This window comes from Agrilus planipennis, unplaced genomic scaffold (genome assembly GCF_000699045.2).
Source record: "Agrilus planipennis isolate EAB-ADULT unplaced genomic scaffold, Apla_2.0 scaffold113, whole genome shotgun sequence".
In the NCBI taxonomy this organism is placed as follows: domain Eukaryota; kingdom Metazoa; phylum Arthropoda; class Insecta; order Coleoptera; family Buprestidae; genus Agrilus; species Agrilus planipennis.
In genome coordinates this window covers 47848-65441 of record NW_020442452.1, presented here as the reverse complement: position 1 = coordinate 65441, position 17594 = coordinate 47848, and the positions used below count along the sequence as shown (strand labels likewise).

The 17594-nt window shown below is 30.4% G+C and overlaps 1 protein-coding gene across 1 annotated transcript in view; it reads left to right on the top strand.

The window, feature by feature from the left end:
- Nucleotides 1-837: 837 nt before the first annotated feature.
- LOC108737028 (CREB-regulated transcription coactivator 1) overlaps nucleotides 838-17594 on the top strand; it is a 25699-nt gene continuing 8942 nt past the window's right edge. The window contains exons 1-9 of the mRNA XM_025980541.1: nucleotides 838-1058; nucleotides 1592-1738; nucleotides 5373-5576; nucleotides 6222-6349; nucleotides 10609-10762; nucleotides 10877-10969; nucleotides 13242-13379; nucleotides 13618-13812; nucleotides 15262-15528. Of these exons, the coding sequence (XP_025836326.1) occupies nucleotides 945-1058; nucleotides 1592-1738; nucleotides 5373-5576; nucleotides 6222-6349; nucleotides 10609-10762; nucleotides 10877-10969; nucleotides 13242-13379; nucleotides 13618-13812; nucleotides 15262-15528 (1440 nt within the window). The 5' untranslated portion in view covers nucleotides 838-944. The remainder of the gene's footprint in view (nucleotides 1059-1591; nucleotides 1739-5372; nucleotides 5577-6221; nucleotides 6350-10608; nucleotides 10763-10876; nucleotides 10970-13241; nucleotides 13380-13617; nucleotides 13813-15261; nucleotides 15529-17594) is intronic.

Here is a 17594-nt window from a genome sequence, read left to right as displayed (position 1 = left end):
TGTATATTTTCATCTTTCAGCCTTTTTTTGTTGCTGATTTGTCTTTGTAATTACTTTGAGGAAGTTAAAAAAATATTTCCATTTCAAACATTCTTTATTTTTGGGGGATGGGAGAACGAAAACCTATTTTACATTAATTCCGTTATTGTTATTTTATTCTACATTTCATATGGTACATACGATAACGTTAACAACAGTGCTAGAAATTTTAATGCACTAAATCTCTCTAAATTAGTGATCAAACATAAATTATAATTAAACAAATGATATTCAACATTAAATGATTAATGAAAAGAAAAAAAGTTTACGTTTCTGCTAATATTTAGATCGAGAATTTAATTTTTTATAATAAACAATTACAAACGATGGACTAGCGATTAGAGTAATTTTAACTTCGAAAAGTAAATTATGGAGGGATTCCGGATCTATATTGCTGAATTAGTTACCGTATGACGTCATAGTCGGTAAAATCAGATATAAAAAAAATGATTATACTAACGAAGGAAATACACTCTATCATTAAACCAATTCTAGGTTATATGTTACTTTAATTACGTATATGTACATGTTCACTAAATTTATATGTTTCACTTTAATGTTTTGATCATCGATGACTGTTATTTTGGAGATCCATGATCGATATATGTAATAATAGTATACATGAATTGAATCGATGAGTGTTAAATGCATCTGAATGAAACCTGAACTGCGCTGAATTTATGAAAAGATAGAAAACATACAGCGCGAGTTTTATAATAATAATAATAAAATGTATAATATTTGTTCCTCATAGAATGTAGCTACACTTGTGATATTAGTTGTGAATGTGTATAGTACATACTATATGTGTATTCATGGCCTTGTATTATGGTTATGGTTGTATTGTTTGCTTTTTACGGTGTTAGATTAGAACTTGGTATATGAGCACATCTATTTAGACAATAATGGCAAATCCACGGAAATTTAGTGAGAAAATAGCTCTGCATACTCATCGACAAGCTGAAGAAACTGCTAGATTTGAACAAATTATGAAAGAAGTTTCTGATGCCACTGCTAGGGTAGGTAAATTATTTTGTTTTGTTAAGTAGGTATATGGATAACGACGTAAACAACGTCGAACAAGTCATTCTAGTTTTAGTTATAATTTACTTTAACTAAGAAAACTAGTGCGTGTATTTGTATAGTTCAATTTTTTAATGTTTTCCATATACACTTAAAATAATAAACAATATTAAATGGTGTGATCTTTAATGTAAATCGATCATTAGTTCTTTATTAACAAATGTATGGGTTATGTATCTGTCTATCTTCCTTAATTTTTTAATTTCCGTTCACGTTATGCTATAAAAGAAAACCTTGATTTTTATTGTTATTATCGTTATACAAAAAAAATTCACTTAGTTCATAAATAATTTAACTTTAGTAAAATAAACTTATTCGTATTGTAGATCTTTATTTTTATTAGAAGTGTCATAGTTTTGTAGGTTTGGTATTAATGGTGTTAACAGTAAATTATAATAGTGCACTACTGATGTTTACATTTTACTTGTCGTTTTAGATAATTAAATTTAACAGATAGAGAAACTTTTAGGTGCAACCTGAAAGAAATGCAAAGTATGTGTTGGGTGTGAACAGCAACGAGAACTTGGGCTCATTTCAAGGGGGCTCCCTGCCTAATGTTTCTGCAGGGGGCCCTACAATCAAGACTTCTCATAATGCAGATATGCCTAAAGTAAAGGTGAAAGAAGTTAATTTTACAAAAATTAACATGTTTGAAATGCTTACATATAGATATTGGCATGCAATAAAAGTTGTTGATTAGGTAACCAAAGTTGAAAAGCACTTCTTGTATATTATTTGCGTCTATGTAACTTATGAGCTAGTGCTGCTTTTATTTTAGATTTGAGATCCTTTAGAATTATATACCAATGTATAAGCACAGAATCACATCATTTGATCCATGGATAATTTTAACATAAGTTGGAAAGAAAAACAATACAGGTTTGCTTCTTGCAAAATTTTTATTTAGGAAGTTTTTTGTGTCTTCTGTTTAAACCTGACATACACAACATGCATAAAGTAAAAAAAACCTTGTACTAGCCTTGAATTAGAATAAAATAATTGTCATTGTACTATTGTAGTGGCAGACCTACAGTTATCAGAACCCAAAGTAAAATCATAGTACGGGTTTACTTTATCAGATGATTTATGCAATGTTCTTATTAGTTTACTTCTTAGCTTTTGCTTTTTTTTTAAGTTAAATTTATTAAATTTGTGTAATCAGGTGCAATAGGGGTTTCTTTTGTCCCTGAGAATAAATATTTCTCTTTTACACATTATTGCAATATGATGGCTGGGTCAAATGATATGATCCTGCTTTTGAATTATTAATCAAGAAAAATATCAATTCTTGTTTGAAATTGTAAATGTAAAATATGGATCAGTAGTTAGATGAATAGTGAAAATCATATAGCTGTTAAAGAATTAAAAAACTTTAATTGTGAAGGTTCTTTGAATAAGTATTTCATTTTTTAATAGAAAAAAATCACAAATAATAATGTTATAGCAATAATGGAATGGATTCAACAACTTATATTTGATTTAGCTTTTTAGTATGTGCGCAGTTACATGTTTCAATTTGTTACTGATAAAGATAAATGTCTGCCTTACCCTCCCTCTTTTTTTAATTTCATTCACTATTATTTGCTTCAGCAGTTCTTTTTAGGAACAGCCTGTAACTTGATTATGCAATTTTAATGTTACCTATATTATGTTAATAGGAAATACATGCCAACGACAACATTTACGAACCTATGCTAAACATATCCGTCAAAAAAGTTTGTAAAAATAAATAAACAAATAAAAAACAAAGTAAAAAGTTCATGACGTAATTAGGACATTGATGTACCGATATAGTCTGTTATCCGACTGCATACGGTGACTAAACAGCAATACGGGGCTGTTGTACACAATAATTTCCAGCAAACGGTGTTGGTTCTTTCGTAGGACAGTTATATAGTAAACTAATGGCTTTTTCTTATAAAGTTGTAGAGTAGAAAAGGGCTAATGAGTAAAAATGAAGATTAATACAAGAAAATAAAATTAAAATTCTATAGTGTAAATGTGCCTAATTATTATTAGTTGCCTACTGTTTTATAATAAAATACTTGTTTATTTCTGAAATAATATTTTAGTTATTATTTCTTTTAATCCAATCCTTCAATTATTTTTTTTAATGTAGAGGAACGTAAGAATTTAAAGTTCCTATTATTTATTTTTTTAATTTATTTATCTTTACTAATTTCTTTTTCGACGGATAAGCCTAGGATCATAGCGTTACGGTGGGAAAGGCAACACTCACGAAGTGATATGCCTTGAACAAAACATATCTTTCTGATTCTCCATTTCATCCCTTAGTTTGGATATTATTAAATAATGATCAAGGCAATTAAGGGTTGGAAGGTTTTTTTGTAATGAAGAACTAACCGACGTTTTTTTAGTCAAGTAAGAAAAGTTCCATATAAATAAAATAATAACTTAAAGTATAATTAAAAACCACTGGCTACAAGANTACTTTAAGTTATTATTTTATTTATAATTGTATTGTTTAAAGAACCTACCTTGAAAAAGTCTCCCAAATAGAGACGAAATGTCGGTGTTGGTTCTTCATAAATAACAACCTTCCAACCCTTAATTGGCTTGAATTTTATTTAACATATCTTTCTAAAACAAATGTAATAGAACATGACTATTATTTTACGGCTGTTCTACGACTGAACTAAAACTGCTTCGTAAAAGCCGTTATGTACAACAGGACCATGTTGCTATGTTTAGAGGCACCATAATAAGATTTTAGTCGGCGGTGTACGATTGAAGAAGAACGTATATTATATATTATATTATATATAGGTACAAGTTATTCTAACAAAGATATTTTTCCATCCGTAACACTTAAGACAAAAAGTAGTCTAGTTTATTCCCGATAACATCCTCTTCGTGTATGTAATGTCTTATCTAAATCGGTTAGGACGTTTCGAAGATGAGCCCGTGCAGATAGTTAAACAGACGGAGGAACCTATAAAAAAATTTGGTCATTTGTGTTTTAATAGCATACCAATAACCATATGAGCTTAAAAAATGCATTTATTGCGGCATTACAGACACACTTTACTTTTAGATATATATAATTATAGATGTATAGATAAGTGGCATTTTCTGTTGCTTTCCCCCTTATTCTCAGTTACCGAACTTTTGCATGTTTTGAAATTCTTTACAGACGGCAATTTTCTTTTCATGTGTTTTTTTGTGTATAGGTAACTAACTTGAAAATATTGGACATTAAATATTATTCCGCATTACTCATAACTAATATTCTGGCATAATCTTATTTTAAAACTATATGTATTACCGCATTTTCGCAATTGAAACTTGACATTTTTTTTTATTCAATTACATCTTTGGTGATGCCTAACAATAGTATTCCAGAAATATTTTTCCTTAAAAGTCAATAATAACTTATATGTTTAAAGTTTTCCGCGCATCGAAAGCATTTCATATGACTTTTTATGCGCGCTAAGCGTAGTGACGTCATCTAGTTATGTAGTACGATTTTATTTCGACTATACATCTCTGCCTTTTGGTCCATTTCGTTTGCGTTTGATTGTTTTACTGTGACTGCTTTGTGGTTTATTAGAAAATGGTTATTTATTGTATTAAAGCTAGAATGAATTTATTATTATCCTAGAGATACGCACAGTGTCGGAGTTTAAGAAAAAAACCAACAAAAATAAAACTAGAAATAACACAAAAATAAGAATAAAACATCAATTAAATGCATAAATGGAATATGATGATTTACTGAAGAATAATATATAAAACGTTTTACGAACAAGTAATTGAGTTGGACGTTACTTGATTAATGTTGTTAATCATATTTAAAAATTAATACACAATAATCCTTTTTACAAATATTTAGTTGGCACACCTGCAGTTTCGTTTTGCTGTAACGTTTTCAAATGAGCGTATTCTACCCTTAACGATTTGCCTTGGCTAATTAGTATCCTTTAGTTTTCAATGCTACTGTTACTAAAGATTGTTTGCTTTTCAAATTTATAAGGTTTGTGCTGCTAATTAAATTCCTGGAAGATATACCAACAGATAAAAAACAAATAATATTAGATGACGTTATGACCTATAACAGGGTGTTTTCAGTCGCTCGGAATAATTTGAATTTTGTCTCATTTTTTGTTCTTTTAGTTTGTATTGCAAAGTAAATGACGGACAAACCCCTTATTTTTAATACTTGCTTTACCTGGAATACTTTTAGAGTAGTTACTGAATAAACTTTGAATAGGTAGTTTCTTTTTTTGTAGCAAGAAGATATCCCTCACAATAACCAACGACGCTTGAGGGAGAGTAGAGCTAGATCACAGGGTGGGCCTATTCGCAGACCTCAAGACCGTAAGCACGATACATCTCCGTATTCTACTAGTCCAAGTCCATTTTTAAGTCCTCCACCTGACACCAGTTGGCGAAGAACTAATAGTGATTCTGCGCTGCATCAAAGTGCCATGCAAGTAAGTGATATTATTGATAGTATTCTTATTAGACAATGTTTAGTTGCTCAAAGACGTATAATTCGGGACTTAAAAACGGTTGGAGATAGGACCAGCCGAAACTTATAGATAAAAAAATGTCTTTAAAAATTTACATTTGATGCATGAAATGTAAATCGTATTCAGTATATTATATATAATACAATATTGTTAGAAACTAGACTGTTANATTAAAGAGTACAACTGTAGGGATGGATATAAGGGACAAAATATTATTTTGCTTAGATTTGCAGATGATATAGCAATATTAGTATTTATCAAGGAGGAGTTAGAGGTAGCTTTAAATAAAATGGAAGCGTTATTGACAAAACAGGAGTGTATGAAAATAAATAAAAGTAAAACAAAAATACTGGTACTTAAAAACGGTTGGAGATAGGACCAGCCGAAACTTATAGATAAAAAAATGTCTTTAAAAATTTACATTTGATGCATGAAATGTAAATCGTATTCAGTATATTATATATAATACAATATTGTTAGAAACTAGACTGTTATTAACGATTTAAAGTGTAATAATTCCAAGAGCAATTGATTTTTTGCTAGTGGTTTTAAACTAAGTATTCTTCTGGTACATTTTCGTTGATTACATTTATTGTTGTTAACCAGGGTACAGGAATTAGCGATCGAAATGACAATTTTAATAGTAGATGGATTCTTCAAACATTAAATGGACCACAAACAACTTACAGTCGCCCAAGATCTAGTTGTGAAATACCTCGTGTTCCTGGAATAAAGTAAGTGTATATATCTGCATACACAAAAGAGGTAAAAACTTTTTAATACAATATTAAAATAAAATATATTGACCTCGTCCTTTTTATGTAGTAATAATTCAAAGAAAACTTTATATTTTACAGATACGCAATTGTAATATATTTACGAATTTACTTCAGGTTCTCATTTCAAGTAAAAAATGATTCATTCACCATATTTTAGCAAAGCTTAATTTTGTTCTTTACAAATATTTGTGATATCTTTTATCCGCAAACGATTTTTTAACAATTCAACCTAACAGAATATTTGATCATGTATAAATTTGTGTAACAGTAAACTACCTTTATTTTTGAAAATAGATCTTTTTAAAAAAAAGTTGTTGAGAATTAAAAAGTAGTTACAAATATGCAACCATATCTATCAATTGATGATTTTAAATTCTATGTATGTTGCGAAAAAGCATGCCTATTTTACTGTAAGAAAGCTGGTACAACAATATTCTCAGGAATGATAGCTATACCCTCAATCTTCCAGTCCATACTTTCAAAATGGGTTAATTACATATAGGGTGATCGATATTTAGTGGCCGATTTGGTTAATTTCTAAAAAGCGTAAGTTAATTTTTTTAAATGGAACACCCTGTGTATATTTTCATAGCCTTATACAGAATTTTACTGTCTTTCGAATAGTACTATGATTCTCTATCCTCTAGTTTTTAAATTACTTACTGTTCTTTGTAAAATCAACTAAAACTGTTTATTTGTTCATGAAGATGACTGTGAAATTATTACCAGAATTTCAAAACAAATAATATGAGTTAATTATTGTCACTCAAACACCTATATTGACAGTTTAGTCATTAAATATTTTGATTCTCAACGTTAGTTATTGAATATTATTTTTATGGAGAATGGAAAATAAAAGTACTTATTCAAATTGAGAATATTTTATATTGTTATCTATAGTGCGCCATTTAGCAATTAATTTCTTGAAATTATTCTTAATTTAAATACGTATTTTCATTTTTGATTGTAAATGAAAATAATGTTCTATAACTGACATTGAGAATCAAAATATTTAATTACTAAACTGTCAGTATGGATGTTTGAGTGACAACAATTAGCTTGTACTATTTGTAAATCCACTTTGAAAGTATGGACGGGAAGCTAGAGAGTATAGCTACCTCTTCTGAAAATATTGTTCTTCCAGCTTTCTTACTGTAAAGTAAGGGTGCTTTTTCGCACTTTTAACTGCTCTGAGTTGGTTTCTTAAAGAAAAATGAATATCTCGAAAATGGTAAACTTTAGAAGTAGGGAAGCCTCATGAAAGTCTACCTAAAATTATAATTATAATTCAAAACCGTGAAATATACAGGGTGTTTTATTTAAAATAACGAAGTCATGTCAACGTCCGATATAAGTGCTATAGTGATTCCTTTATTATAATTGTCCAAATTTTCAAAATTTAAATTGAATTAGTTTCTGAAATATTCTAATGAGCGGTCACCATGAGAGGACCTGTATACAATGTAAATACTTGATTTTAAATAGGTATTTAAATACAATTATTCATAATGCATTTCAAATACAAATACAAATACTTCTGACTTATATACAATAAGTATAAAATCACAAATACATTAATGTTTTTTTCTAATAATTTGCACTTAAATAATATACCTAAAAAATATATTTGTATGAATAATAATTTACCTAAAATACTAAAAAGAGAGGCGCGGATAAGTACGAGATATTTAGAACAATTAGCTTAACTTCCCATGCGTCAAAAATCTTAACTAAAATTGTACAGAGAAGGATGGAAAAAGGGAGGAAGAACTATTAGGGGAAGATCAATTTGGGTTTAGAAGAAATAGAGGAACGCGGGAGGCCATTCTAGATTTGCGAGTAAAACGATAGAAAAAGGAAAGAGTGCGTACATAGAGTTTGTAGATTTAAAAAGAGCGTTTGACAATGTTAAATACATGTTAAATATACTTAAAAATTTAGGGATGAGTTACAGAGATAGAAGGTTGATACTTAATTTGTATGCGATCAACATTATTAAAGAGTACAACTGTAGGGATGGATATAAGGGACAAAATATTATTTTGCTTAGATTTGCAGATGATATAGCAATATTAGTATTTATCAAGGAGGAGTTAGAGGTAGCTTTAAATAAAATGGAAGCGTTATTGACAAAACAGGAGTGTATGAAAATAAATAAAAGTAAAACAATAATACTGGTATGCAAGGGAATAAAAAATAGGAACAGAGATAATAATATAAAGATAAAAGACGAAAAATTAGAAGATGTGACTGATTTTCGGTATCTAGGAAGTTAAATAAATTGAGACAGAAGGAGGAGTAGGGATATAAAGCAGAGGATAGCGCAGGGTCAAATCGTGTTCAAAGAAAAGAAGTCACTTCTCAGTTCGCGATCGGTTAATTTAGAAATTTGAAAAAGATTATTAAAGGTGTATGTTTGGAGCGTGGAGCTGTACGAGTGCGAAAAATATACGGTGGGTATAGCGGAAAAGAAAAGGTTAGAAGCGTTCAAAATGTGGTGTTACAGGCGAATGATGAGGATACAGTGGATAGAGAAGGTTAGAAATGAAGAGATATTAAAAAGAATAGGGGAACAGAGGATTCTGTGGTAGTTAATAAGAAATAGGCGAGATAGATTGGTAGGACACCTCAGTCATGAAGGTCTAGTCAGAGACATATTAGAGGCAGAAACAGGAGTTAAGAGGAGTAGAGATAGACCTAGATTAGATTACTGTTTGAAAATAGTTAAGGATGTAAGATGTTCTATTTTTGGGAAATGCGAAGATTGGTTCGGTATAGGAAAGAGTGGAGGTGTGTGTCCAATCAGTCTTATAGGAGTGACGACCAGTATATACTTGTAAAAAATACTTGCTTAAAAGTATTTAGATACATGTATAAATATTAGCTTGTGATTTTCTATCAGAAAATGTATTTGCATTATAATAATTATAACAATTTTCTAAACAATTTATACATAATCATATATTGTTAGGTTGAATTGTTACTAAATCGTTTGCGGATAAAAAAAGAATATTACAAGTATTTGAAAAAATATTTTTAAAATCAAATAAAATCAAATACAAGTATTAAATACTTTAGTAGAAAAGTATTTCAAATACAATTACAAGTAATTTATGTGCATTTGGATAGAGTACTTCAAATACTTTTACTCAAATACTTAAAAAGTATGTTGCATCTCACGTAACTAATAGTTTAATAGTTTTTTTTTTAAAGTTTGATATGACCTTACAAATCATGAATTTGAGATTGTGTTTTTTATGAAAATGCCTAACAAATATTAAATTCTCGGGCGATTATACAAGGAATTTCTAATGTCTCCGTCTGATATAATTAATGAACTAATGAACTACCTTGATAAAACCTTGAACCGAATGGCAGTGGAGATTACGAAATTAATAAAGAACATTTCACCCCGTTCTGGCTGCTTTTATTGAAAAAATATTTACTTCTGTTATTACTCTGCGGAAAAAGTAATTCTTTAGTTAGTTCTTTAATAAGTGATGACGATTCTAGATTTTTTTACTTTAACTTGCAAAAGATCAGTTGTTATTTAATTTGTAACAGTTTTTATATGTATTCAGGCACTTTTATTCTAGTAAGTTGAAACATTTGATTTATGCGACAAAAATGCTTGGTAACAATAACCTGATATCGAAAGCTCGGAGAGTGGCTTTGCCGTGTTCCTTAGAAAAAAACTAATACATATCTTAATTTAGCTTCGTCAAAAGTCCGTATCTACTGAGTACATACCAAGTTCTAGCTAAAAAAAAAATTAAAATAAGTTTAAAAGTTATTTTTGGCGGTTACGTGGAAACTACTTTTTTGCATAAAATATCTGGAAATGTAAAGTGCAGGATTTTATCTACTTGTAAATATGTTGTATAAATCACAGTTGATCGTTTGGTGCAAATATCTCGAAATTCCTGAAGATATGAAGGTCATTTTTAATAGAGAAAATTCCGATTAAGCAACAGCATCTTAGACATCGAAAACAGGTCTAAGGTGACCCACAGTTTTATCCTTTAATTAGAGGTTTCGATGATTAGCTAATTTCAGAATGTCGCATTTTGAGACAAATAGCACTACAAAGTATCATTACAATCCTATATTAACGCATGTAGATATACAGAACATTATTATATTGTAGTAATATACAATAGTGACAGTGATAAGAAATATATAGAACGTATAGAAAGATCATTATTTTTGTATAGTGTATATCCTTCTGCACATGATCCAGGCTCGTTACAAATTCCTATCGGTAGCAATACTGGGTCGTTGCCAGATTTAACAAATGTTCATTTTCCATCCCCAATTCACACACCTTTGGATGAAGATCAAGAACATGGAACTTCACCATATAGTTCTGTGAGTTTTAAATACGTTTTATTCAGTCTTTTTTGTTGTATATATGTATGTTATTATGAGACGATGAGTTTACAATCAAGTTACATTTTAAACTTTCCTTCTATTTTATTTCAGAGTCCGTCAAAATTATCACCAACTAGTGTTCTAACAGCATCTCGACCTCACGATCGACTTCAATACTCGAGCCCATTTATTAATCGACATCAAGTAAGTACCAATTAATATGTATATAGTATCTTTTCTATTTGAACAATGTAATTACAAAGGAATGCGGTTTGTTCCTTTTATCTTGCATTCTAAATTAACTTAGAAGTTGCACAGAGAGTTATTTATTTATTAATTATTGTACTTAAAGATTATAATAAGAAATTATAATACCTTAATTATATTTGAATATATGTAGCCTACTAGCGCTTGAGTTACTTAAAATAGTAAGGCACTTAAGTCAATTTAATTTACCACAGGTTTAATTAAGTATACATGAATTACGAACTATATATAGTCCGGGAGTTGGCGTTGCAAATCATACAACCATTTCATGTCGTTTATTTCTTTTCACAACGCATTCTTTTAGGGTAGTCACTTAATGATTCGAACGTCGGTCGCTCTAGTAGCAGTGGACCTGGTTGTGAAAAAATGTCTATTATGTATATGCTCGCAAACGGTTAATTTAGAAATTCGAAAAAGGTTGCTGAAGCTGTATGTTTAGAGCGCGGCGCTGTACGGGTGCGAAACATATACCGTGGATAGAGAAGGTTAGAAATGAAGGTATTAGAAAAAATAGGAGAACAGAGGATTCTATGGAATTCAATAAGAAATATGTAGGCGAGATATGTCGGTAGGACACCTCAGGCATGAAGGTCTAGTCAGAAACGTACTAGAGGTAGAAACGGGAGTTAGGAGGGGTAGAGATAAACCAAGATTAGATTACTGTTCGCAAATAGTTAAGGATATGGGATTAGGGAAATGCGGAGATTAGCTCAGGATAGGAAAGAGTGGAGCTGCGTGTCCAACCAGTCTTAGGACTGACGACCTTATGATAATGATGATGATGATGATGATCTCGAAAATAAAAAAATCAAAACTAATTTAAGACTATTTGAAAATTTACACAACAAATGCTAATATAATAATTACAATTTTAAGATTATTCAGCTGCTCAGATAATAGGGGATTATGGATAACTATTGTAATATGTTTCTGGTGTCACATCACAATTGTTACTGCTTTGAATAAAGCATTTCAACATGTATTTTTCTTCAGCTACTTTACAGCAGTTAATTAGGAAAACTCAAATTAATACCATGCACTTTGAAATGACTAACGGGTGATCATTATCATATACATGATAGACGTCTACTAGAAACTATTGTGAAAAATGCAAAGGGTAAACTACCAAAAAATTATTTTCGTAATTCAATGCTTACCCATAGAATGCGAGCATATGATTCCTATTTGAAAAAATACAAGTTCAATAAATAACATAACGTCCACCTAATTGCAAGGATGTATAATATGAGGATTTGCATAACATCAGTAGTAATTATTGTCGCAATTCAAAATTCCATCCCGCGTGAAACATCACTCTCTCTCTCTACAGCATTTTGCTTTGAAGCCGCTAATATAAATTCATTCGCTTCTAATATTTGTCACAGTGCTATATGAGAGGAGCCAACGTTTGCTGCTGTTTCACGTGTACTATTTTGAGGGATATCTTCTACAACAGCTGTACGGTTTAATCCCATAAATAAGTAACATGTGGTATTATTGTTAGAATAAGTGTTCGACAGTGATATACTAACCTACCCCCAATTATTGTTGTATTGCTGTATTAGTTTATTGAACTGCACCTTGTTTGACTAAGTACAAGACTTAAACATTGAAATAATAAACAGCTGTAACATATCCATCTTGAATAACATTTACAATTAACCTAATTTAACAAATAACATTCAATACGTGAGCAATAAATATAATAAAAACACAATACTGATCCTAGTAATTACCAACCGATTGAATGCGGCGTTGCATTATCCCATTTCTTTTCAGGGATTGAATTACATTTACCCGTACTTTCAACTAGGTTTTTATCAAAAACGAAGATACATTTACTTAATTTTCTTGTTTTATAGTGCCCTATCACTTCCTGTGAACCCCACACTTATTTTTGTTTCACCCTGTATACTAATAAAAATAAATAATCCGTGAAAATTATAATTATCTTAGTTAATTTGTATACAGATTTGCCGATATTGTTTTTACTATTGTCAAAATAAATAAGTTTTAATTATTCAGGGTATAATAGAATTTGAAGCTAGTAACGAAGTAAAAGTCGCACATACCTCTACATTATTCAATTTATTACAAAAAATATGTTAATATTTATAAGATGATTTAACTATAAATTCTCTTCTTTTCGAAATTTTCTAGCACTGACTAGAAAGAACTCATGTTAGCTAATGTATCCTTTAATTTTCAGACACTTGAGAAAAAATTTGGCGATGTTATTGATAGTAGCGTAAATTTTGCATCAATAAGTAATTTAGATGGAATGTACCGAGAACAAGAACAACAATATAAACATCGATCAGTTCCGTCACACTCTCAATCTCCAACGGTATGTATTGCATACGTGTTAGAAGTTTTGTGGGCTATTAATTACATTTTGCCTGGTAAATCGTTAATAATTTCAGATAAACTATTTAATACACATAAAGTGCATAGTTTTTTTTTTATACAACTTTAATAGACATAATAAGTAACACTTGAGTTAATCAGTAATGATTTAGTTTGAAATAATTGCACTAAACTGCTTTTGCAATACAAAATAACCCATTCTGAATTATTATTATTAGTTACAACAAACAGTAAGTTACCGAAGTCCGCGGCCGAGCCCTCAACCTTCTCCTGGACTGACTGGTCGCATATCAGAGCCGTGTAGTCCGAATGGAGCACCAAGTCCATTAAGTCCTGAAACTCCTGTAACTATGAATGACTTTTCATTACTCAACCAACAGCAATTACAGCAACATTTTGAACAATTCTCTATGGTGAGTTATACTACTAAAAAACAGTGCTTCTTATTACTTAAGTTTATTTTGAATGCTATCAAGGGCGTGGTGAGTTACATTGTTTTTACTTTTATATTCAGATAACATTTCACTTTACATATACAATCGAAAAATAGTAGTTCAATTTTGGCCTTCTCATAATAAAATAAAAAATTGATTACATGAATTGTTTTCATAACAAATGAAGGTTGATCGATTGTAATGTGAAATTATGGTTGAGTTGTGTTCTCACAAGGTTAATTGATACTGCGATATTTGAAATATTGAAAAATATAATATAAAAATTAATAAACATTACGTGTTCTTTTAGTATGCAAGCATTAAATAAGTTGCACATCAGCGAAATATGAAATATGAAATACGGAAAATGTAAACATGAAACATGAAATATGATTTGTTTTTATGTACGTTTTATATACTAGCTGAGGAAATAAAAGTCAAATGAATTTCAGTTCCCAATTAAGTTGGACGGTAGTTTAAATGATGTGGTGGAGAAAAAGAATTAATTAAATGATCATTCTTTAAAATCTAAGTAATTTTATATGCCTCTTTGGAAACATTTACAAACGTATCGACTTGAGCATTTCGGTAACGGTATCCACTTTTATCTTGGTAAAAGCAGCGACGTAAACCTGATGACGCAAATGCGGATATCAGTAGGTCAAACAAAATAACACACTTTATTATTGAAGTTCTTATTCTTCACTTCATTTAATTTTGGGTTTGGCAAATAATGTACGTGTGTGTGTAAATACTCATCTGTTCTTTCGTAGCTGCTAAACTAGTAATCAAATTTGGACAAGTGAGGCGTGGTCAGCTTTGTCACGTTAAATCTAATATAATAAGAAACAAAATACTCAACGTAAAAATAGAAAAATATTTGCAAATATTTATATATCGAATTTGGCATCAAACTAGAGATTTAAAACGCACGTTTTGAAAATTTGAAAATACAAACTTAACATACATTATTAAAAGAAAACATCACATAAATTCTTGATCGTCTTTCATTTTGTATAGTATTAATGAAAATAGTACTAAATAACCCGAAATATGAAATTATGAAACAATAATATAATGCAGAATCTACGTGAAGAAGTTTTAAAAGTTTGATTCTCTATGGTATAAATTAAAAGAATTTAGCTTGTGAGCGAATTCCCATGTAATTTGTTATTATATGATACATATTTCATGTTACCTGTTTTACGTTTCATGCTTTCGCCTGCCTTAGCGAACGTCATTTACACGTGAATATTCGATTATAAACAGTTAATCAAATATTTAAGAATTTATACTGTATATTATTATTTTACAGTAACAATTGTTTGTATGAGACTTGTGAATACACACATTAAAATTGAAAAAGTAAGGGATCATAAATCATCCTTTTCAAGTAAAAAATGATTCATTCACCATATTTTCAAATAGGCGGATCTACCTTTGAGCCCGGTCAATAATTTGCCGTATTTAGATAATACAAAAAATATTCATATGACACAAATGCCTTCACATAATGTTCCGGAAATATCCGCCCCAAGAAGCTCAGAATTATCTGCTGATACTGGCTACTACAGCACATCACCATCTCAATTAGTTTACTCCACTGCTGTTCCTACCACTATGCATACAGCACCAAATACTCCAACCAGTATTCCTGATATTATTTTAACCGGTATGTTTGCTGAATTTTTATTTATCAACTAATTTTTTTTTATTATATGATTTATATTCAATATTTCTTATATATATGGACTAATATAAAAGAAGGAACTGAAGTTGTGTTTGTGAACTGAAGTAGAAAGTGTGATCGGACTTTCTGGTTGTTGTCTATGGAAATTCCTTTCCGACGTTTCGCCTGCAACTGCGGCAGGTGTTCTCAAGGGTGATGAAGTGGTCGTCGCTTTCGTAGGTTTATCTCGAAGGTCGCTCGGTGGATGGTCCCTATCCCTTGAGAATGCCTATCGCAGTTGAAGGCGAAACGTCGGGAAGGAATTTTCATAGACAATGGCCAGAAAGCCTGATCACACTATCTAAAACAGACATCGGCCGTGTCAGCCTACATATATTTACTAGTGTACTGAAGATCGAAAGTTCTTAGTTTAGACATTAATGAATTTGTCTGGAGGTTATTACTGTGCTAAAATTAAAATTAATGAAATAAAAATACTGTTTTCTAGATATTATCAGTGTACATGCCCTAAAGAATTCTCAAGCGGTAAAAGAATCAAGCTGAAATGAATGTGACTATCACTTCTAACCGAGATTACGCAACTCAGTCGTTAAATAGTTATAGGAAAAAAGTTCTAAAAACGTCTATTTATATTGTCTCGTGCTTGTTAGACCGGGCGATAGTGACAGAAAATGTGGTCCAACTTTTTTCAGTATGTAAATTTTGTGTTTCTGGTCCTACCACTACAAAATATTAATATATAAACGCTCACAAAATAATCATATAATGAAGGTAACAACTCTATGCTGCTATTCAAGCTGAATTGTTCTTTTTGAATTAATAATGCCAATTTTTTTCAGTATGTAAATTTTATGTGTTCTTTGTCCTACTGCAAAATATTATTATTAAACGGTCAAAGTATGATATAATTAAGTAATATAAGTGACAACTCTACGTTTTTATTCAAGCGGAATTGTTCTTTTCTTATTAACGAGAGTTCTGGCAATAATTCCATGCTTATAGTTGGGACGATTGAAATTGGTAAAGTCCGCAATAAATTATCTGTGAGAATGGACGTATCTTCTTTCTTGTTTGTACTTGGAACTGTAATCATTTGCAGTATTTTGTACACGCTCTTGTTAAGTTTGTAATACCCTAATTCTATCTAGCAGCGATTGGTAGCGAATAGCGCTATCCTTTTTCAATGTTTATCGAATTATACTCTACAGTCGTATGTCATTTATTTTACCACAGTTCTCTTCTATCATATGTCTGTCTTTATTTTTGTTAGTCGATTTAAGGAAGGATAGTGTACATGACGTTCTCTGATAGATCCATACCCTTTCATTCTTTCAAGCATCTTTGCACTCCTAAATTCCCGAGAATATTGAATTTTCTTTAAAGTCCGATGCTGACAACATGCTCAAAGTCTACTTGTCTGCATCTCTTTCTGTTACACATTAATTGGTGCAATATTATTCCTCTCTCTTTTCTTTATTAGCGTCTGAGTAAGTTGAAAGTCTGAACTATACCTAGTTGCTTCCCGTCTACATGCTTTTAATAAGCGTAAAATTTTCAGTAGGTCGAATTGTCTCCTACTGACTGTCCTGGCGGCGCCTGTGGATGATCGTGAAGGCTAATGGTCAACAAAACACAATATTATTACATTATAATATTACAACAACAACTTTAAATGCATTTTATGCAACTTGTTTACGGAAAGCTTCACTAAACTAGAACAGATAAGGACAAGGGTAAGGGTAAAATCATCGAACCTCTTGATCAAAAGCTTGTTATTACCCCTTATATCTTTAATTATCACATATTTGCGATCAATTTGTTAATTCATTATAAAATACAGTAGAATCGGCTTATAATGAAATGGAAAGGAAATGACAAACACGTCATACTCAGCGGGCGTCATACAAAGCATAGCCTTAGAAAATAAACAACTTTTTATTTTGGTTAGTTATTTTAATATAGAGAAAAACTATATATATTTATTGACATAAAAAGAAAAAGAACGATGAATTGTAATATCAATATACATACGAAGGGTCAGAAAAATGAGTGAAAAAATATTTTTAAAATC